Here is a 22610-nt window from a genome sequence, read left to right as displayed (position 1 = left end):
GTTTTATGACTAATTTGAGGTCACTGAACACGAAAATAAAGATGTCAAATTTTTGTATTTTTAATGAAGTTTTTTGACTAATTTGAGGTCGCTGAACACGAAAACGACGTTCATTTTTCAATCCGACCTCGAGTCTGTCAGAAAACGTCATTTAAAGTGCAAAATTTGATGGTTTTTTCGACTTGATTTTTCAACTCGAAAAAGTGTAATTTTCGAGTAGAAGGCGGCTTCGACGGAGCAATTGGACACCTGATTTGAATTCCCCGTCCCAAAAAAACCCCTCATGACCGAAAATTCAACTCGTTTAGGGCGTAATTTCGATGAGTCATTTTTTGAGTAAAAAAAAGCTGCATTTTGGGCCAAAAATTGACCAATCGAAATTACGGCGTAATCGAGCTGAATTTTTGGCCTAGGGGGTTTTCTGGGACGAGGAATTCATTTCCGGTGTCCAATTTCTGCGACGAAGCCGCCTTTTACTCGAAAATTGCACTTTTTTGAGTTCGAAAAAAAAATTAAGAAAACCATAGAATTTTGCGTTTTTAATCACGGTTTCTGACTAATTTGAGCTCGCTGAATCCAAAAATAACATTTGTTTTGCAATTGGACTCGTATTTAACAAACTAGTCGCAATTTCTCACCGAAGCAAAGGTCCGTGACACAAATGGACACCAGATTCGGACTCGGCTTGCTCGAATTAGTCGAAAACGACCCTTTACTCGATTTTTTTGAAAATCAAAAAAATCCAAAAAATCCAAAGGGGTACGTTCATACATTTTTTTGGGAAAAAAAACTTTTTGTCGCCAATCGAGCTGAAACGAGGGTTCGGAGGGGTTTTTTGGGACGGCTAATTCATTTCTGGCATCAGATTTTCACCACAGCGCTCCATTATCTCGGAAACAGCCCTTTTTGACATCAAAAATGACCCGAAAAAAAGTTGTCGAATTTTGCATTTTTAATGACGTTATCTGACTAATTTGAGCTCGCTTAATCCAAAAGTAACATTTGTTTTGCAATCGGACTCGTATTCGGCGAAATATTCTGAATTTCTCGCTGAAGAAAACGCCCATGACAAAAATGGACAACGGATTCGGACTCGGCTTGCTCGAATTAGTGGAAAACGACCCTTTACTCGATTTTTTTGAAAATCAAAAAAATCAAAAAAATCCAAAGGGGTACGTTCATACATTTTTTTGGGAAAAAAAACTTTTTGTCGCCAATCGAGCTGAAACGAGGGTTCGGGGGGGTTTTTGGGACGGCGAATTCATTTCCGGCGTCAGATTTTCACCAGAGCGCTCCATTATCGCGAAAAAAGCCTTTTTTGACATCAAAAATGACCTAAAAAAAAGTTGTCGAATTTTGCATTTTTATTGACGTTTTTTGACTAATTTGAGCACGCTGAATCCAAAAATGACGTTTGTTTTGCAATCGGACTCGTATTCGGCGAACTAGTCGCAATTTCTCACTGAAGAAAACGGGTACGTCAAAAATGGACACCAGATTCAGACTCGTCTGGCTCGAATTAGTCGAAAACGACCCTTCACTCAATTTTTTTGAAAATCAAAAAAATCCAAAAAATCCAAAGGGGTACGTTCATACATTTTTTTGGGAAAAAAAACTTTTTCGTCGCCAATCGAACTGGAAATCTGGTTCGGGGGTTTTTTTTGGGACGACGAGTTCATTTCCAGTGTCAGATTGCCCCTTCGACGCTTCCTTCTACCAAAAATGGCTCATTTTTTGGGTGCTCAAACATTGTGCATTTTTGAGCAGAAGGAAGCACCGTACAGAAAATCGGACACCAGAAATGAACTCGCCATCCCAAAAAACCCCTCTGATCAAAAATTCAGCTCGATTGGACCGCAATTTCGAGGGGTCATTTTTTGGCCCAAAATGTCCAATATTCTTTGCAAAAAAATGACACATCGAAATTGCGGCGCAATTAAGTTGAATTTTCGGCTACGGGGCTTTTTTGGGACGAGGAATTCATTTCCGTGGTCAGATTGGCCCGTCGGCGCTTCCTTCTGCTCGAAATGGCTCATTTTTTTGTCTGCTCAAAAATGGACCATTATTCATGTTTTTTCTCAACTTGAAAGCTACAATAGGTTGAATGAAGTGTCGATTAATACTAATTTAAGCATCATAGATTACGAATACGCAATTCGTTGTACTCAATACTTACTTTTTAAACTTGAAAGTTTGAGCTTTCTATGAAAAGCATTATTATCCGAAGAACTTTGAACTTTCGATCGGTACGAACATCAGAAATGGATTCCTCGTTTGCGAAAACCCCTCCAACGATATTTCGTACAACCCAAAAAGCTCTCTAAAGCTCGTAAATCGACTAAATTCGTCATTTTACGAGTCGTTTGGGTTGCATATCTTTACTATTTCAAGGGGCAAAATTGAGATTTTCAAATTTATGAGTTTTGCTCGAATTAGAAGCTAATTACCTGTACGAGGAGTCGATTATCACTAATTAAGCATCGCTGATTACGTCAAACTCGTTAGTTTCAGTCGATCGAGCTTTCTTCCATATGAAAGCTCAACTTTTTTGAAAAAAGCTTCGTTTTGGAGCAAACTTTGAGCATTTTGCTAGAACCAACAACAGGAACGAATTAGCCGTACCCAAAAACCCGCTCATTCGTCCACTTCGTATAGCCCAAAGGGGTCTCTAAAGCTCGCGAAATTGATTCAAAACTTCAAGTATTAGGAGTATCGAACCTTTTTATTACCAAAAATGGTCAAAATTGAAAAATTCCTGTTTTTTAAAAGTTGAGCTTTTTGGCCAAATGAACGTAAATTAAGTTGTACGAATAGTCGATTATCACTAATTAAGCATAGCTGATCACGTCAAGCTCGTTAGTTTCACTCGATCGAGATTTTTTCCACCTCAAAGTTCAATTTTTTTGAAAAAAAGCTTAATTTCAGAGAGAACTTTGAGCTTTTTGCAAAAACCAAAACCGGAAACGAATTCGCCGTACCCAAAAACCCCCTCATTAGTCCACTTCGTAAAGCCTAAAAAGCTCTCAAAAGCTCGCAAAATTGATTCAAAAGTTCAAATATTAGGAGTATCAAACATCCTAATACTCTATATTCTCCTAATAAAATTAGTCTCATTTAGCATCTTTTATACTCAAAAATAGTCAAAATTGAAGATTTTGGGTTTTTTCAAAATTGAGCTTTTTGGCCAAAATGATAGTCAATTAAGGGGTACGAACAGTCGATTATTACTAATTTGGCATCGCTGATCACGTCAAGTTCGTTAGTTTTAGTCGATCGAGCTTTCTTCTACCTGAAAGCTCAATTTTTATGAAAAAAAGCTTCGTTTCGGAGAGAACTTTGAGCTTTTCGCATGAAACAACACCGTAATCAAATTCGCCGTACCCAAAAACCCCCCTATTCGTCCAGTTCGTACAGCCTAAAAAGCTCTCAAAAGCTCGCAAAATTGATTCAAAAGTTCAAGTATTAGGAGTATCGAACCTCCCAATATCCCATATTCTCCTAATGAAATTGGTCTCTTTTGGCATCTAATATCCTCAACAATGATCAAAATTGGAAAATTTGTGCTTTTTCAAAATTGAGCTTTTCAGACAAATGAAAGTCAATTGAGGTGTACGAATAGTCGATTATTACTAATTAAACATCGCTGATCACGTCAAGTTCGTTAGTTTTAGTCGATCGAGCTTTCTTCTACCTGAAAGCTCAATTTTTATGAAAAAAAGCTTCATTTCGGAGGAAACTTTGAGCTTTTTGCAAGAACCAACACCGGAATCGAATTCGCCGTACCAAAAAACCCCGCTATTCGTGCAGTTCGTATTGGCTAAAAAGCTCTCTAAAGCTCGCAAAATTGATTCAAAAGTTCAAGTATTAGGAGTATTGAACCTCCTAATATTTCATATTCTCCTAATGAAATTGGTCTCTTTAAGCATCTTTTATTACTTACCAAAAATGGTCAAAATTGAAAAATTTCGGTTTTTTCAAAATTGAACTTTTCAGCCGAATGAAAGCCAAATGGCCTGTACGAGTAGTCGATTATTACTAATTAAACATCTTTGATCACGTTAAGGTCGTTAGTTTCAGTCGATCAAGCTTTTTTCTACCTGAAAGCTCAATTATTATGAAAAAAAGCTTCATTTCGAAGGGAACTTTGAGCTTTTGGCAAGAATCAACACCGGAAACGAATTCGCCGTACCCAAAAACCCCCCTGTTCGTGCAGTTCGTACAGCCTAAAAAGCTCTCTAAAGCTCGCAAAATTGATTTAAAAGTTCAAGTATTAGGAGTATCGAACCTCCTAATACTCCATATTCTCCTAATAAAATTAGTCTCATTTAGCGTCATTTATACTTGAAATGGATCAAAATTTGAAAAATTGTGTTTTCTCAAAATTGAGCTTTTTAGTGGAATGAAATCTAAATAGCCTGTACGAATAGTCAATTATTGCTAATTAAACATCGCTGATCACGTCAAGCTCCTTTAGTTTAGTCGATCGAGCTTTCTTTCAACCGAAAGCTCAACTTTTATTAAAAAAGCTTCGTTTCGGAGAGAATTTTGAGCTTTTTGCAAGAACCAACACCGGAAACGAATTCGCCGTACCAAAAAACCCCGCTATTCGTGCAGTTCGTATTGGCTAAAAAGCTCTCTAAAGCTCGCAAAATTGATTCAAAAGTTCAAGTATTAGGAGTATTGAACCTCCTAATATTTCATATTCTCCTAATGAAATTGGTCTCTTTTAGCATCTTTTATTACCAAAAATTGTCAAAATTGAAAAATTTCTTTCTTTTCAAAATTGAGCTTTTTGGCCAAATTATAATCAATTAAGGTGTACGAATATTCGATTATCACTAATTAAGCATCGCTGATCACGTCAAGCTCGTCAGTTTCGATCGAGCGAACTTTTTTCCACCTGAAAGTTCAACTTTTACGAAAAAAAGCTTCATTTCAAAGGGAACTTTGAGCTTTTTGAAAGAAGCAACACCGGAAACGAATTCACCGTACCCAAAAACCCCCTCATTCAGACAGTTCGTATAGCCTAAGAAGCTCTCTAAAGCTGGTAAACTTGATTCAAAAGTTCGTTGCATTTTTCAACCTAAAAGTTCAAACTTCCCATGAAAAATAGAATCACCCAATGAACTTTGAACTTTTAGGCAATACCTACACTGGGTATGAATTCCTCGTGTCCGAAACCCCTGCCTGCGATATTTTGTTCATTCTCAAAAGTTGTCTAAAAGCTCATTAAAAAATTCCGAAATATTCGTCAAAAAAATCACACGTTTTTAATGATTTTTATGCTTTGAGAAATGAGAGTAGGCAACTTCTTCGACAGATTTAAATATATTCGCGTTTTCTCCATTAAAACGTCTCCACGAACGTAAAACGAGTGATTTTATGGTAAATCGGGGTCGCTGAATTCAAAGTTACAATTTACATCAGTCATGGATGCCAACTTACCGGATTAATATCAATTTTACGCGCCAATTTGTACTTCATTTCCTAATCGAAATTCTTTAAAATTATAATCGTTGAAAAACTCCACGTTACTGGTGATTTCTGTGCCTTGAGAAGTTGAGGGTAGGCAACTTCTTCAACATTTCGAAACATTTTCACCATTTTCTCATTCAAGAAGCCTTCCTCGAACACGAGAAGAGTGATTTACTGATGTTGGGGCCAATCGAGGTCACTGAGCTGAAATTTTCAATGTTCATCAGTCATTGATGACAACTTACCGGATTAAAATCAACTTCACGTACAGGGTGCCCAGAAATATCGAGCACCCCTAAAAAAGTTTTCTGCTAAAATACTTTGGTTGGTCACAGTGAATGATAATAATGATAGCACATGATTGGTTGTTGGACTGGAAAGATAACATTCCACCGATCATACATATTATGCGTCTATTTCACGTTGCCAACCTATATTTTTAATGAAAAACTTTGTTAGGGGTGCTCGATATTTATGGGCACCCTGTACCAATTGCATTTCATTTCTCGACTGAAATTCTTGAAAATAATGAAAATCGAAATCGTTGAAAAACGCCACGTTTTTGATGATTTCTGTGCCTTGAGAGTAGGCAACCTCTTCGACGTTCGAATTTTTTAAAACACTGTTTTTATCATCAACGGAGCTTTTTACGAACACGAAAAGGGCCATTACATGGTAAATCGTGGACGCTGAATTCAAATTTACAATTTTCATCAGTCAGGGATGCCAACTTACCGGATTAAAAACACTTTTACTTACCAATTAAATATCATTTCTCGGTCGAAATTCTTGAAAATCGTAATCGTGTTGAAAAACTTCACGTTTCGGATTAATTTTCCGCCTTGAATAAAGGCAACTTTTCCAACACTATCAAATATTTTCAAATTTTTACTTTCCACTGCCCTAAATATGTGGAATGTGTAAAAAAAAAAGTGACGTTGAAAAAGGGAGGGGGTAGATATATAATTCATTACAAAATCGTCCAAAAATTACCTCGTATTAACCTAATTAATGAAAATTATTTTCTCAAAAAAATTGCTCAAAAACTCCCACGTTTCGAATAATTTTTACGCCTTGAAAGTAGGCAACCTCTTTGACATCATCAAATGTGACGTGCTCTACGAGAATCGACCTTAGGTAAAAAAAATGTGTTTTGAGAAACATGCATTTAAAGTTTTGAAGTGTGTTTTCGCCTTATTTTCGGGTAGGTATGCAACAGAAACGTCTCCAGTAGTTTCGTCTAGGTCCCCTTTAGCTCTGTGACTGTTCCTGTAAACCAGTCATAACCGCGTGTTCCTATGCTGCCACGCTGCCACGCTAGCTGCGTGGCGCAGCTGATGGACTTTCACGCGGGAGGTACTGAGTTCAAATCCTACCTATGCCAACAATTTTTTTTTTATTTTTTTCAGTCGTTTTTTTTATTTTAATATTTTTTCAAGCAGATTTTTCACTGAAAATGAAATTTATTCTACTTTTTCTTCTTTTAAAAAATTAATGAATTAACAAGTTTTTATTAAGTAAAATACACGAATGGGGCTTGATAAGTGTTTGTATGCAAATTAGGTTATTTTTTACTGCCAAAATCATAAAAAATAAAAAAAATGAATTTTGAGTTGATTTTGGCCCTACCCCTCAACTTTGAGGTCGATTTCCGAGGAAAGTAAAAGAGATAGGAAGTTGCGGTTTGCGCCATTGGAAAGAGCGTCTTTTTTTCTATAAGAATCGCTCATTAACTTGAAAACCCTTTATTTGACCTAAGGTCGATTCTCGTAGAGCAAGTCACAAATATTTTCACGTTTTCTTCATTTTGAAGCCCTTTACGAACGTGAAAAGGTGCTTGTAGGGTTAATTCAGCCCACTGATGCAAAATTTACTATCGTATCCAGTCAGGGATACCAATTTCCCGCATTAAAACACGTTTCGAGGGTAAAAAAAATCAAATGCGCTGAAAAACCTCACGTTTCGAGTGATTTTTTCGCCTTGGGAGTAGGCAACCTCTTCAACATCTTGAAATGTTTTCACGTTTTTCTCAATTTCAGAGCTCTTTGCGAGAGTAAAAAGGCGATTTTGGGGTAAATTCAGCTCGCTGAGTTCGAATTCACAATTTTTTTAGCCAGTGGTGCCAATTTCCCGGATAAAAAACTGTTTCAACGGAACTACGATGGGAAAAATGCGTTGTAACACTCCAATGTGCAATGTCATCATGCGAGGAGTTAAAATATATGGAGTTTGAGCCTTTTGAACACGAATTTTATATTATTTGGGCAGAATAAAATCCTACAAGGGGCTTTTGAGGGGGACGTTCATAACTCAAAAACAAGCCCAAATATTATGTACCATATCAAAGTGCATGTTTTCATCCTCAAAAATTGATCAGAAATAAAAGTCGATTAATCGAACTCCAAAAATCGATTTCTTTTCGATTTTCGTCGATTTCAAGTGATCGATCATGTTTGAAATGTGAAATCAAGATCCATCGCCATCCTTAAAAATTGATCAGCGATAAAAATCGATTAATCGATTAATCGAAAAATCGATTTCTTTTCGATTTTCGATTCCAAAATTGTAATCGATCATGGTCGAAACGAAAAATAAATTTCAGCCTCAATAACAGGCTTATTGATCAGAAATCGATCTCGATTGAAAATCGATTAATTTTCGATTTCGTGTGATCGATCATGTTCGAAATATAAAAATCGATTAATCGAACTCCAAAAATCGATTTCTGTTCGATTTTTGATTCTATATTGTAATCGATCATGGTCGAAACGGAAAATGAATTTCAGCCTGAATAACAGACTTATTGATCAAAAATTGACCTCGATTGAAAATCGATTAATTTTCAATTTCGATTTCATGTGATCGATCATGTTCGAAATGGAAACTCAATTTTCGTCTCAAAGTCAAAAAACAGACTCATCGATCAAAAATAGATCATGATTGAAAATTTAATAATTTATCAATTTTTCATTTCGATTTTCGATTTTCAAGTACCTAAAAGAATTTATTGGATTGTAATGAAATCAAAAAAATAATATCCTCAATGTTTTTGATCTTTCGATGATTTATTTTTTGACATGGTTGATTTTTTTTGTGTGTTTTTTTTTTTTTATTATTTCTTTGGAAATTTTCTCGTTTTTTGATGGAGCGCTAGTGAGCCAAAAACATTTTTGATTTTTAGCAATAAAACGTCAAACGTTCGAAATCAAAACTGTCGAATTTTAATTTTGAAGTTTTTACTTTTTTTCGTTATTTTGTAACGTTACGGTTATCGTTATTTGTTATTATTATTCCAATTCCTTATCGGTGGCGGATTGAAAGGGAGGGGGATTAATCAATTAATTAGAAGGATTCGATTACTTTCTCGTATTATTTTACATAGGTATAATATTGATTAATCATTACATTAGGTACTATTATTCGTTCGAAGCAGAAAGAATTACCTCAGCCTAGATGAATTTCAGTACTCAGAGAAGTTACGGAAATCATCTGGATCTGGGAATGCAGGCAAGTCAATTGATATCGAGGAATACCAACACCAATGATTCCACCAGACTGGAAAACATTTCGGAGAATTTGAATCGATTGTAAGTATACCTACACTACACACTACTTTCAAAATACTGATAGAAAATCACAACAAAAGTAACTTATCGATCAACTAGCCTAACATATTACTATACCATATCACTATCACTTATCTACGTTAGTCAAAACTTCTAATCCTGTTCCTATGTTCGTCACCTGCAGCTTATCAGCCCATTCGCGAAAAAAGATCACCCAGAATTCGAGAAAGTTTCGATTAAGCGAATATTTCAACCAAGATCTCAGGGCGAAATCATATTCAACGTAAGTACCAGTACCTGCTTACCTAAACTCAATTTTCTACTCTATTCTTGAATCCAAGCACTATGTGTAACTGGCGTAACTGCTTATTTGTTCGATTCACCGATCATAGGCATCACTATCTATGCGGACCATTGAACACGAACCGAGTAACTAGGAAAACAATCTCCGGAAATTTCGATAATGATTCCACTACGCAATCGTTGAGTGTCGCCGACCTGTACAATAATTCTACGAATCAAATCGCTAATACTAAACGTCCATGGATCGAGCCACGAAAACCTATCAATACTCACGATCGTAAAGATGAAGAAAACCGATCGGAAACTAAAACCGATTCGTCTTTCAACTTTAAACCACGTTTAGATGAACATTTTTCCAACGATAAAGACGATCCAGCGATAGATAACAATAATAAACCTGTGTCAAACGATGGCCCAGTGCAGGTACCGGATCCGGTACATTTGGATTTAAGAGATAGCTGCGCTTTGTACGAACAGTGCCCTAGTCCGGATTACGATTACGAGAAAAATACGAGTACTTCGGATGATGAAAATATCGAACCCGATACCTCTAGGTATAATTTCTTCATCGGAACAACTGGAAAGGTACCGGAGTATGATGTTAATAAGGATTCGAGGAATTGTCGAAATGATAAGCAAGTTATCAAAACGGTTCGTCGGAAACGCAGGCCTAGGGTGGGTTGAACGAATGAATATTAGCTATAAATAATGTAGACGAGTAACCTACACTTATGAAATGTGCTGAGATAAGCATAGGTGTACTGTACTAATGATATTTTGTTCTTGTTCGCAGGAAGAAGTATTCGAACCGTTGATAACGTCGTCTCAAGATTAGGTTCAAGTAATACCTAGGTAGTGATTATTCTACAATCGAACGTACATTTCAATTTCGCTGCGATTGAATTTTAATTCTTTGAGTTATTTATATTTTAATTTAAAAATTCAATTAATTTTACCGTACGGTAGATGATAATTAATTTTGAATCGTTTTGTTATAATTATTCGTAGATTAGTTTAGTCCAAATTCTATGTTGATTATTCAGTGTATATTTGAAAATAATTTAGTAGCAAAGTAATTTAATATTAAACATGTGATCAACATACTTACTCAAGTACCTATTTATTAAATTTCCGAATAAGAGTTCGTTCTGATTTCTTCATGCAAACCTTAAGCCCTACTTTGAACGAAATCTTCAGTAATTTATATGTACAAGAATTCTACCACTAGATAATATATGTAGGTACAGATGATCTATCGACAACGTTTATTCATCGTGGTTTATTTATTGTTCCAGGTATAGGTATTTACTGCATCCGAATATTTTTTCAGAAGTAGATAAAAATTTCTACAAGATGAAACTTCAACGAATGTGTCTTCGTATGTTCGGAAATTCTTAGTGTCGTTTTCTTGTTTTGATAAGAAATGAATAAGTTTACCTACCTACGTGATGAAACTTGAACAATCTGCATCGGATATTCAAAATTGCTCAAATTCTCTCAACTTGAACATGTCTCAATATTTACGTGCTGATATATTTTACCTTAAGCAATTTTGAAGAATTTTATGCACTAAACTGGGTCATCTCTGAAAACTGGCCATGCGACCACTTATCAAAATAGGTTAAAATTTGTCAAAACTTTCAAATACCTATTTCGACGATGATGTTTATTCAGATTTTTGAAGGTCAAAGAGAAGTGAAATTTTGCGAAAAATGTTTTTTAATCATTCCTTAAGGATTTTGAGCTGAAAATTTGGTCTTGGTTTCTGGATTTTTGAAAAAATTGTCGTAAAAATTTATCAAAACGGTTTAAAATTTTGTCAAAAAATCAAAAATTTCAGTCAGAATTCGTTAGGAATATTTTCGATGAATTTTGAGCCCAAGATTGGACCGAATCAAAGTGAGTAAAAATTTAGCGAAAATTTCAGCTATATATTTCGACAAAAATGTTTTTTAAACTTTTTTTTAAGCCAAATTTTAGCAAAAAATGGGCTGTTTGCGGTAGGCCAGCAGTTTTTTATTTATAAGTTTCAGACAATGGCGATTTTCACATTTTATGACCAGGAGCCTGTTTTAATTGATCAAATAAAATCAAACTTGAAGAATGGGGTTCACTTTGGAGTTAGAATTGACCCCTGCAGTTTGGAGGGTCAAAGCTGAAAATTACAGAAAGGTCATTTTTTTGGAGAAGCATAATTTGGCCACAAATTGATGAAAATGGTCCAAATTCATAAAATTGGTGAGTATCGCCATTGTAAACAACATATCCAAATTTCAGATTCCCATATTGTCATCCCCAGCCAATGTAAGGTGGAAAAAACCTGATTTTGACCCTATTTTAACCCCACCTTACTCCTAAAGTTACCCTAAGGAGTCCCCCACTTGAGTGCCTTTGGCGGAAGGGGAATATTTTGATGTGGGAAAAGGGGTAAAACAAGGGGATCCACTCTCGGCACTGTTATTTATCTCCTCTTTGGAAGAAATTTTTCGCAAATTAAACTGAGAAAAAAAAGGAATTGTCATACATGGGTCCTACCTGAGCGAGTTGAGATTTGCAGATGATGTTGTTTTTTTTGCAAGTAGCATATCCCAATTACAATGTATGGTTGAAGAACTCAATAGTGAGGGGAAAAAAGCTGGTCTACATATAAATTTTGGCAAAACAAAACTATTAACCAATTCAAAAAATAACATTACCTTACAGATTGATGGTCAAAAAATAGAAGGTGAAAAAGAAACTATTTTATCTAGGACAACAGGTAAACATAGGAGGTTTTAATGAAGGGAGGGAGATTCAAAGAAGAATAGCACTATCATGGAATAAATTTTGGTCATTAAAACACATCTTCAAGGGACCCTCTACAGAAAACCAAAAAAGTATAATCTTTAACTCATGTATTGAACCAGTTATGACTTATGGAGCACAAACGTGGGCAGTTGATAAAAAATCTTTAAACAGAGTTCGGACCACACAAAATCGAATGGAACGATCTATTTCGAACTTGAAATTGAGGGATAGGGTAAAGTAAAAATTTATTAAATCCAGACTAAAATGCAATAAAGATTTGGCCAAAGAGGTCAGAAAGAAAAAATGGAAATGGGCGGGCCATGTTGCAAGGAGCAGCTCACTGCCCATGCGGAAAAACACCAGTTGTATTTACCAGTGGTACCAGCCTACTGGGATTTTCGACACCCACAGGTAAAAATACCACAGGTAATCACGACTGGTTATTACAAGTGGTTGTCACCACATGTAATAACTGGTCGTGATTACCAGTGGTATTTTTACCTGTGGGTGTCGAAAATCCCAGTAGGCTGGTACCACTGGTGGTTTCTTCTGGTAAATACAACTGGTATAAATTTTCGAATTGAGATGAAATGAATTGCGACCACATGTAAATCAAAAAGTCATATTTATTAGTATTATTGCTCCATTTCAGCTCGGTGAGTCTTCGGTTACTGCAACGATGACGACTGATTATTCATTCGTTGAACTTTTTTTTTCGCGTTGCCACACTTGTTTCTGATGCAATTATTCAACAGCTTCATTTCATTGGGAAAATGTTTCTCGGCGTAGTCTGAAAATTAAAGTTCAAAGTAAATAATAGCTATGCATAATTGCATATGCTTGTAATTGCATATAATATGTACTTCTCAAATAATTCACTTACTTTTGATTCTTTCGATTTTTATGGGATCCAATTGTTTTCGTGGCTGTGCCAGCTCAGGGTGTTTTTTGTAGAAATTGGGCACCTTTCCTGAGATAGTACTTTCAGCCATCTCCGCATCATCAAAACTTTGATCCATCGCATCATTTACAAATGAACTCAGATTGACTTTCGAACATTTGGCAAAGAATACCTGCAAATGTTTGGGGAAAAAATTAATTAGTGAAACAAATTAAACCTTGTCAATTTGACATGCACAGAAACAAAAAAAAATTCCAAGTACTGGCTTTCTCTGCAGTGTGGATAAGACACAAAAATAATTTGAGAAATATACACACCACTTCATTAAAAACTGAATCTGCACTTTCATCTGGTTTTTCTTCAGCTTTGTTTCCTAGTCCGTCAGATACGAGATTGTCACAAATAGATTTGGTTTTGTGATCGTCAAATACAGTTTCTTGACAAGAGTTAGTTGTTGATAGCTCGATTGCAGCTGATGATAAACCCAATTGTGAGCAAATGTTAGCTGATGATTTGTTTCGAGTCGATTCAACATCCGACAATGGCAATTTTTGAGTAAATTCAACAACAGACGATGGCAATTTTTGTGTAACAGCTGATGACACGTCGCACTGCCTTGCTGAAGTAGCTGGAGTCCTCATTAGATTTAGCATATCCTTCAGCTTTTCTTCCATCTCCGATAAATCTTAAATTGAATAAAAACAAAATGAATGTAGGGATAAAAAAAAAATTGGCATTTGAGAATACTTAGTATAGTTTATACTCATCAATAGATGTGGATCGTTTATTGAATTACACTAAATTCAATCAATACTATACATAGGATGGTTCACATTCAAATTTAAGGAGGAGGAAGTGATCCAAATTTGAAAAAGAAATCGTATCAAAGTTAATAAAGTTATACAACTTTTGATATCAAGTACCCATATCATTATATGCAGTGAAATTGCAAAATTTTTTAAGCTAGAATTCCACAATGATCCACATCAATTGTAAACAAATGAGTAAAATATAGATACTAGGAAACAATCAGGCCACCCCTGTATCAGGGTTACAAAACATTCGAATCCAAATGATTCGAATCCGGATTCTAATCCATTCTTGGATTCGAAAAAATTTATTCGAATCCGATAATCTGATGTGGATTTGTGACAATGATTTTAGTCCGGCATATGACAATAGGAGTAATTGCACCCCCCCGCCGATCCTCCGGGACAACATTTTTCTTAAAGGGGACATCCTAAGGAAAATTTTAATGCAAAGTTGCCAAAAAAAAAGTTGGCCTTACTTACAAAATGGCGGCCATTTTGATTGACAGGTCAGCCGAAATCGCAGATTTTGCGTTTTAACATAGGACTTGCACAAACTTTTTCAAACTTTGCAAAGGTAGATCGAAAGATCATGCAAAAATTTATCACCTGTCCAAATTTCAAGTGCTAAAGTGCGTTTTTCGATTTTTGGTGAATTTTAGGCAAGCTGAAATTTGGGATATACCCTATTTTCGACATGACAAATCGATTGTAAACGGTTTCAACCGGTTTTGAGCAGTTCTGGAGCCTCCAGCAGATTTTTGAAACTCGAAATTCTCACAAAATTCCATCAAATTGGAGTTGTAAAGCTAAAATTCATTCTAAAAACTAATTTCAATACGCTACGCAGTACTGCAGGTGAATTTCAAGTTGTTTTGGAGCCTCCAGCGACTTCTTGAAAATTCTTGAAGCCTCCAGCAGATTTTTGAAACTTTAAATTTTCACAGAATTTCATCAAATGGAGATGGAAAGCTGAAATTTACTCTACACTCCAATTTTAACACCCTCGGAAGACGAGTTTAGGTGGGTTCAAGTAATTTTAGGCCCACCAGCGACTTTTTTTGAAAATTACTGGAGCTTCTAGCAGATTTTTGGAACTTTAAATTTTCACAAAATTTCATCAAATGGAAATGGAAAGCTGAAATTTATTTCACACTTCAATTTTAACACCCTCTGAAGACGATTTCAGGTGGGTTCAAGTCATTTTAGGGCCTCCAGCGACTTTTTTGAAAATTACTGGAGCCTCCAGTAGATTTTTGAAACTTGAAATTTCCCCAATATTAATTTATCAAATGGAGTTTGCAACTGAAATCTACTTCGCAGACTACATGGTGGTTTCAAATGGTTTTGAAGCTTCCAGCTACTTTTGGGAAATTTCAATTTCCCAAAAAAAGTCATACAACCTTTCAAAAAGTTGCTGGAGGCTCCAAAAAGACTTGAAATTCACCAGCAGTCAACTTCGTAGCGTATTGAAATTAGTGTGCAGAATGAATTTCGACTCTCCATCTTGGTTTGATAACACTTTTTTCAAGTTTCAAAAATCTACTGGAGGCTCCAGTAATTTTCAAAAAAGTCGTTGAAGGCTCTAAAATGACTTGAAATCCACCAGAAGTCGTTTTCAGAGGGTGTTAAAATTGGAGTGTAGAGTAAACGTCAGCTTTCCATCTCTATTTTGATGAAATTCTGTGAAAATTCAAAGTTTCAAAAATCTGCTGGAGGCTTCAAGAACTTTCAAAAAGTCGCTGGAGGCTCCAAAACAACTTGAAATTTACCTGCAGTACTTCGTAGCGTACTGAAACTACTTTTTAGAATGAATTTTAGCTTTACAACTCCAATTTGATGGAATTTTGTGGGAATTTTGAGTTTCAAAAATCTGCTGGAGGCTCCAGAACTGCTCAAAACGGGTTGAAACCGTTTCCAATCGATTTGGCATGTTGAAAATAGGGTATATCCCAAATTTCAGCTTTCTTGGACAATTTGGTAAAATTTTGATTTTTTCCTTCATTTTTGGCCTAAATTCGATTTTCAAAAATTCACCAAAAATCGAAAAACGCACTTAAGCACTTGAAATTTGGACAGGTGATAAATTTTTGCATGATCTTTCGATCTACCTTTGTAAAGTTTGAAAAAGTTTGTGCAAGTCCTATGTTAAAACGCAAAATCTGCGATTTCGGCTGACCTGTCAATCAAAATGGCCCCCATTTTGTAAGTAAGGCCAACTTTTTTTTTGGCAACTTTGCATTAAAATGTTCCTTAGGATGTCCCCTTTAAGAAAAAAGTTGTCCCGGAGGATCGGCGGGGGGGTGCAATTACTCCTATTGTCATATGCCGGACTATTTGAATCCGAAAAAGCAAGTCGGATTCGTGAAATTATTCAAATCTTTTTGATGGATCCATAAATTTTCAATTTTCTCGTTTTAGATCACAAATTTTTGGGAAAGAACCTGTATTTGTGAATTCGAATCCGGATTCGAATCCAACAAATCTTAAGGATATTTCATCGAATGGTAATGTTATGATTGAAAGTTCGAAAATGACTGAAATTGGGATCTAATTATTTTAAATAATTTAAATTACCATATAAAACCATTGTTTGTTGAAAAAATTTGGATTCGTGGATTAGAATCAGATTCGAATCCACAAATCCACATAATTATTCGAATCCGATTCAAATCCATGGATCAGACCCAATTATTTGAATCCGATTCGAATCCAAAAAACAGGAGTGATTCGTGGATTCGGATTCGAATCCATTTCGTACTGGATTCGTTGCAACCCTGCCCTGTATGCAGAGGGGTGAGTAATAATTACCTATCAATTAATAATAATTATGCAGTATAAGTATATTGGTAATGGATATGGATAAATATTACGAACATTTACGAGATGTTGCAATCGTTTTAATTTCTTTGAGTTCTCGTTTGGTCGTTTTGACTTCATCCTTCAAACACTTGTTTTCTTGTTTCAATGCAGAGTTATCTTTTCTCTCCAGCAATAGTTCTGCTTCTAAGACAGAAACTTTCTTTCTCCATTCTTCGATTTTCATTTGGTCGTCGTCGGTGTCGCTGTCATCAGTGTGGCTGTCGTCATCTTCTGAAGACGGGATCGGAGTTGATCGTTTACGTGGTGTCCGTTCTTTCTTCATACCACATGGCATGGGTTTTTTCGTAACAGGTTGCGCCGATTCTGTACTTGAGATAATACCAGCATCAATTTCGTTCATTAGATTCATCATGTTTTGTTGTGTATTATCAGCGAGCTCTTTTTTTTTACTTTTTGAATCGGATAATTTTTGCTGAAATGAAAAACGATTGAGTGAATAAATTTCCATTTTAGAAAATTCTATCTAACTATAATACATAATTATACTAAAACAGGATTTCAAATGTTTTCAATGGCTGTCATAACGTTCTGTAATATTTAATAAATAGTTTAGTATTTTATCAATTTGTTTTTGTTCTGTGTTCTGTAAAAGTATTACTAGTATTACAAAACAACAGTGTTGGCAAAACGAAATTATTTCGTTTTGTAAAATGTTAAAAAAAACGCAAAACGAAATGAAATAAAAAAACGCAAAACGAAACGAAATAAAAAAACGCAAAACGAAACGAAAACAAAACGAAACGAATTGCTTCTCCATATTACATAACGTTATGAAAAACGAAACAAAATTAATTTCATTTTGCCAACACTGCAAAACAATAGAAATGTTTGATGTTTTGAAAAAATTGAAAGAAGAAATAATTACATGAAAATGAAAAATTTCGAGTCTTTTGACCTATAATTCATCAATTATTGATTTTTCGTGTTCATTTATGATTTTGTTTGTAAGTAGGATGTGCAAAATTTCGATGTTTTAGTAACTTTATTTGCTCTTCAAATTCTTGTTCAATAAAGTCAAAATCAAGTTATGGCAATTAACGCTAATCAAAACACAAAAATGAATAAAATAATAAAGAATTTTTCATAGAACAGAAACTGAAAATCCTTTCATTAATAATCATAATTAAAACTGGCACAATGCTGATGAATGAATAGCAAAATTTAAAATAGAAAGTTGATGTTATTTACACTAATTCCTTGAAGTATAATTATATACATACTTTTTTCAAATTGGCGACTTTCAAATCTTCTTGGTCTGGATCAGCCCTTTTTTTAAAATTTTTTCTATTCGATTTGTCGATTTTTGACTGTCCTGTGGTGGTAATATTCTTGACCATTTCCGTCATTTCCAACCAACCTATTTTCAAAAAACAATGTACATTGAAATCAAAAAATTAACTTTGATTTTTACAAAAATTTGGATTGGACCCTCTCTTTCCCTTTTATTTTAAATTTCAAGTAGGTAACCATACTTTATGATTCTGTATAAAGGAAATTATCGAACTAAGTGAAATGAAATAAATGGAAAATACTAAAAACTGCACCAGTATTTTAAACTGCTTTAAAATTTGTAAAGACGAACGAAAGGTTTACAGAAATATTGGCCTTCTAAATTTTGCTTCTCATTATTTATCAATTTTACGAAATAGAACTCTCTTGTTTTCCTTTCTTTTTATATAAATTTTTAATTTTTTATAATTTGCCAAATCATTGAAATTCAAGAACAATTAAAAGAGAAATTTTTCGTGTTTAGTAAGAATTGCAAATTTTTATAGCAAATATGAGAACAAAAAGTTGTACTAGACATTGAAGCTATGGAACTAAACCACATTCCTCCTCTCACATGGCTATTGATCTATTTTTAAAAATCTATTGTTTGTAAAATCTTATACAACTTACTTCCAACACCATATATTTTTGTTCCTGGCCATAGCTCCCACTTCAAATTCTTCTGTTTAGCTACTGCTCTTGCCATTTTTGGAGGTGGTTGTACTTCTACATTCTTCGGCCACTTAATCGTAATTGGAATGGAGTCATCTATTACTTTTTGAAAGTCGTCTTCATTTTCAGGCAATATCACCCATGGTTTATATCCCACAGCTACACTGCCATCACCCTCAGCACCGTTAAACTCGCAGCACACTAAATCTGCAGTTGAATAATCAATTTCATCGGTCATTTTCGTTGCCTAAAAAAATAAAACATCAAGTACCATAACAGAATTTGAATCACTTTTCACATATGCTTGGCTTATCTGTAATAAACTTACGTCTATACTTCGTGAAAACGGGGCAATTTGCAATTAAACTGACACTTTCCTGACTTATATCTTCCTCGTGATCAGAGAATGACTCGAAATCAAGCGAAGTACTTCTACGTTTACTTGAGAGGGGATAGTTTGCCAAAATGCTAACGCTCTTCTGACTGCTACTGTCACTGCTTATTTCTTCCGGATCAGAGAATGACTCAAGATTAATTAACGATGCACTTTTAAGTTTTGTTGAGAAAGGATGATTCGCTAATAAGCTGACGCTCTTCTGACTATCACTTCCTTTATCTGAATACTGATCCAAAAGAGTCGAGTACTTATCTAAAAGAGTCACGTATTCCCAAAGTAATTCTTTCACGCAATCACTGCACCTGGGTACTGGATATCCTACAAAATACAAAACACAATAATTATCATTTCAATTCGGTATTTCAAATTTGATATCAGCTTTATGCAATCTGAGTACATCTATGTACTCGAGTCATGAACTATATGGAAGCGCCGATGGACACAATGTAAATTCGTCAACAATAGTAAATATTAGAGCTGGGTGTATAGGGCCAGTGAATAGTTAGAAAAAGTACATATTTCAACTAATAAGTATGAGTTGCATCATAAATACACTTTTTTTCAGCTTAATCCGGCCATGAAGACTTACAGACGAATTTACAATGTGTTTATTGGCACAAACACGTTGATATAATTTCGATGTAAATATTATACATTCAATATTTTACTTACTTTTATTCTTGAACGTAATGAATTCCATTAATCGGAATTAATGTTGACATCACTTTAAATTGCACAAAATATAATCCAAACAAGACGATTAGATATTTCTACAAAATTCACAAAGCACAATTCTCACATCAACAATTCAACATGGACGACTTCATTAGTATTCTGAAATTTGGTATAAAAATGATTTTGAAATTCAACCAATAGCGATCGAGTATTTACTTTTTTTCGTCATGTGTACGTGACCACGTGAGCAGAACAGAACATATGGATATGTGATGGGGCATGCTTGTTTACAAAGTGATTATCACGTACGTTGTGTTGGGTTGATTTTTCATTTTTCCATCAATTTGATTACGTTAATTATTTGTTTGATAATTTCTAATTGGAAATTGCAAATGAAATGTGACCATGTACCCTAGGAAAATGGAGACGATAATAATTATGATTCAAAATTGCTTTAGATAAGTATAATTGTGTAATATTGAGTGTATCATTAAGAAATAAAGTATTTAGATACTTTGTGAAATGATTTGGAATTTGTTTCCAGATATCACCTTGATTTACCATATGGTCAACAACAGCTGATCTACGTTATGCTTGATATTTCCCTCCAAAAATTATTTCCAGGAGTTATGGTTTCATTAAATCCGTTTTGTAAGTGTATTTTTTTTATTGTACATACATCCAAAAATCCAGATTCATGTGTATTCGTAGTTGAATTTTTTTCTCATAAATACGCCATGGAAAGAATAAAACGAGTGAGACCTGTGAATTATAAACGGTGGTTGAAGATTCCTGAGTTGGAAATACCTTGTACAACTTTACTTTCTCGAAATAAACGAATACGTTTGAATGATGCTAATGTAAGTATAATCCTACTCATACCATATCCATAAAGTACAAAAATATCATTTTTTGTAGGTATCAAATTAGTACGATTACTAAAATCCTCTCTTGAGTTTTTACAAATTGGATTCATGTGGCTGTAGATATAAGAGATGAGTAACAATATCATATTATAACTGAACACCATATAACAAGACAAATAAATACGTTGAATTTTTTAAAAGTTGTATTCATATCTGTGCTGCATACACGTCATAATTGTCTAATTTCGGTTTCTAATTTTCTAATTCAATTTTGGAATTTTTTATTTACTTCATTAGATAGACGAAGGCAGTTCAACAGGTGGTGTCAACATGAATGAATGTTTTCAATTGGTGAGAAATGGTGATTACAACGTCAATGATTTGCTAGAATGCAGTTCGAACGAATTTCCAGAATTGATGATAAATGATGAAAGCAATGTTGCTGATATCAATTCATCAGAATGCCATAATCGATCACATGAATCGTTGATATTTGATGACAGTGGTGCTGATTTACGAGACTGTGGTGATGATCGGTCATCAATGCATGAGAAAGAGAAATCTCAACGTGTAAGTATACTTGTAGAAGCTCAACTTTAACTAGATTGGTCAAGAAAACTCATATAGACTGCTTACATTGGATACATTGTGATTATATAATCCATATACAATTTTTGAAAATTATATTAATTTTTTGATTCATCGAAAAGTTGGTTGTAAAATCCTATTTTGTCAAAAATCGTTTGTACCACCTTTTTACTTTCATTTACATATTTCATCTCCTGTAATACAAGGTCTATCCTAGCTATGCTACAAAATGATACTTCTAGTCACTAGTAATTTAATAAATTTTCGAATTGTGACTGAAAAAAGTTTGTTAGTCTAACCAAAAAATATGCATAAATCCTTAGTTAATGTACAAAACCAGGGTTGCAAAAGATTCGAATCCAAATGATTCGAATCCGGATTCGAATCCATTCTTGGATTTGAAAAAATTTATTCGAATCCAATAATCCGATGTGGATTTGTGACAATGATTCGAATCTGGAAAAGCATTATTCGAATCTTTTTGATGTATTCGTTTGATAACAAACGAATCCATAAATTTTCAATTTTCTCGTTGTAGATCACAAATTTTCGGGGAAAAACCTGTATTTGTGAATTCGAATCCAGATTCGAATCCAACAAATCTTAAGGATATTTCATCGAATGGTAATGTTATGATTGAAAGTTCGAAAATGACTGAAATTGGGATCTATAATTATTTTAAATAATTTAAATTACCATATAAAACCATTGTTTGTTGAAAAAATTTGGATTCGTGGATTAGAATCCGATTCGAATCCACAAATCCACATAATTATTCGAATCCGATTCTAATCCACCGATCAGACGAAATTATTTGAATCCGATTCGAATCCAAAAAACGGGAGTGATTCGTGGATTCGGATTCGAATCCATTTTGTACTGGATTTGTTGCAACCCTGGTACAAACTGAAGAAGCTTCTAAATTTGATATCCTTTAATTGTGTTTGTTCACAGAAGTTTTTGAATGGCTCGCCTATTTTCGCGGAAGAAGCTGAAATTTTAATAATGGCGTACATCATAAGATACAATTTGAATGATGAAGCAGTCGACGGATTGATACAATTATTTACAACATTGGTACCTGAATGTACGTTACCCAGGACAATTTATAGTTTTATGAAGAAATTTGACTCAAGGAAGGATGTTTCTGCTTTAAAAAGACATTTTTGCAGTGCATGCTCAATGATTATTTCATGTGGTAGCGACAAACGCGGAGCAATGTGTAGCAAATGTTCACGTGAGTGCAATAGTGATTTTTTTTATTACTTTCCAATCAAGGACGCTCTCACACAATTTGTGAACAGTTCGGATTACTTGATTATGATTAACCGACATGAATACAGCGATGTTAATGATGGTGAGTATTGTAAGAATAATCAGAACATAAGCAAGACAGATGTAACTTTACAATTGAATACT

The 22610-nt window shown here is 34.5% G+C and overlaps 2 protein-coding genes across 3 annotated transcripts; one reads left to right on the top strand and one right to left on the bottom strand.

Moving 5' to 3' along the window:
* The first annotated feature begins 8682 nt into the window (after window positions 1-8682).
* On the top strand, window positions 8683-10554 carry LOC135842874 (uncharacterized). Its single transcript, XM_065360545.1, has 4 exons — window positions 8683-9062; window positions 9226-9324; window positions 9434-10019; window positions 10138-10554. Exons 1-4 carry the CDS (start codon window positions 8929-8931, stop codon window positions 10177-10179), a joined length of 861 nt encoding a protein of 286 aa, XP_065216617.1. The 5' UTR covers window positions 8683-8928; the 3' UTR covers window positions 10180-10554.
* A 2185-nt stretch (window positions 10555-12739) lies between these two features.
* On the bottom strand, window positions 12740-20418 carry LOC135838962 (uncharacterized). 2 transcript variants are annotated; one of them, XM_065354798.1, is made up of 8 exons: window positions 19735-20418; window positions 18994-19380; window positions 18624-18912; window positions 17945-18081; window positions 16719-17136; window positions 13350-13717; window positions 13015-13204; window positions 12740-12921 (listed from the first exon to the last, which is right to left on the bottom strand). In XM_065354798.1, exons 3-8 carry the CDS (start codon window positions 18901-18903, stop codon window positions 12800-12802), a joined length of 1515 nt encoding a protein of 504 aa, XP_065210870.1. In that variant the 5' UTR covers window positions 18904-18912; window positions 18994-19380; window positions 19735-20418; the 3' UTR covers window positions 12740-12799. The 2 variants fall into 2 exon arrangements, with proteins under 2 accessions (XP_065210870.1, XP_065210879.1); XM_065354807.1 differs by lacking the exons at window positions 17945-18081; window positions 18994-19380; window positions 19735-20418 and having other exon boundaries at window positions 18624-18759.
* Between the last annotated feature and the right edge of the window lie 2192 nt (window positions 20419-22610).

The sequence above is a fragment of the Planococcus citri genome, chromosome 1 (assembly GCF_950023065.1).
Source record: "Planococcus citri chromosome 1, ihPlaCitr1.1, whole genome shotgun sequence".
NCBI lineage: Eukaryota > Metazoa > Arthropoda > Insecta > Hemiptera > Pseudococcidae > Planococcus > Planococcus citri.
The sequence above is the reverse complement of the archived record's forward strand: the minus strand, read 5'-3'. Positions and strand labels throughout refer to the sequence as shown.

Bases quoted from the DNA above. Each gene is read 5' to 3' on its own strand.
- LOC135838962 (XM_065354798.1), bottom strand. From the start codon at position 18,903: ATGACCGATGAAATTGATTATTCAACTGCAGATTTAGTGTGCTGCGAG. The intron at 18,082-18,623 runs GTAAGTTGTATA...TTTTGAAAATAG, and splicing joins AAAAATATATGGTGTTGGAA to GTTGGTTGGAAATGACGGAA. The intron at 13,718-16,718 runs GTTCGTAATATT...ATTCAATTTAAG, and splicing joins GATTGCAACATCTCGTAAAT to ATTTATCGGAGATGGAAGAA.
- LOC135842874 (XM_065360545.1), top strand. From the start codon at position 8,929: ATGAATTTCAGTACTCAGAGAAGTTACGGAAATCATCTGGATCTGGGA. The intron at 9,325-9,433 runs GTAAGTACCAGT...CACCGATCATAG, and splicing joins AGGGCGAAATCATATTCAAC to GCATCACTATCTATGCGGAC. The intron at 10,020-10,137 runs GTGGGTTGAACG...TCTTGTTCGCAG, and splicing joins GTCGGAAACGCAGGCCTAGG to GAAGAAGTATTCGAACCGTT.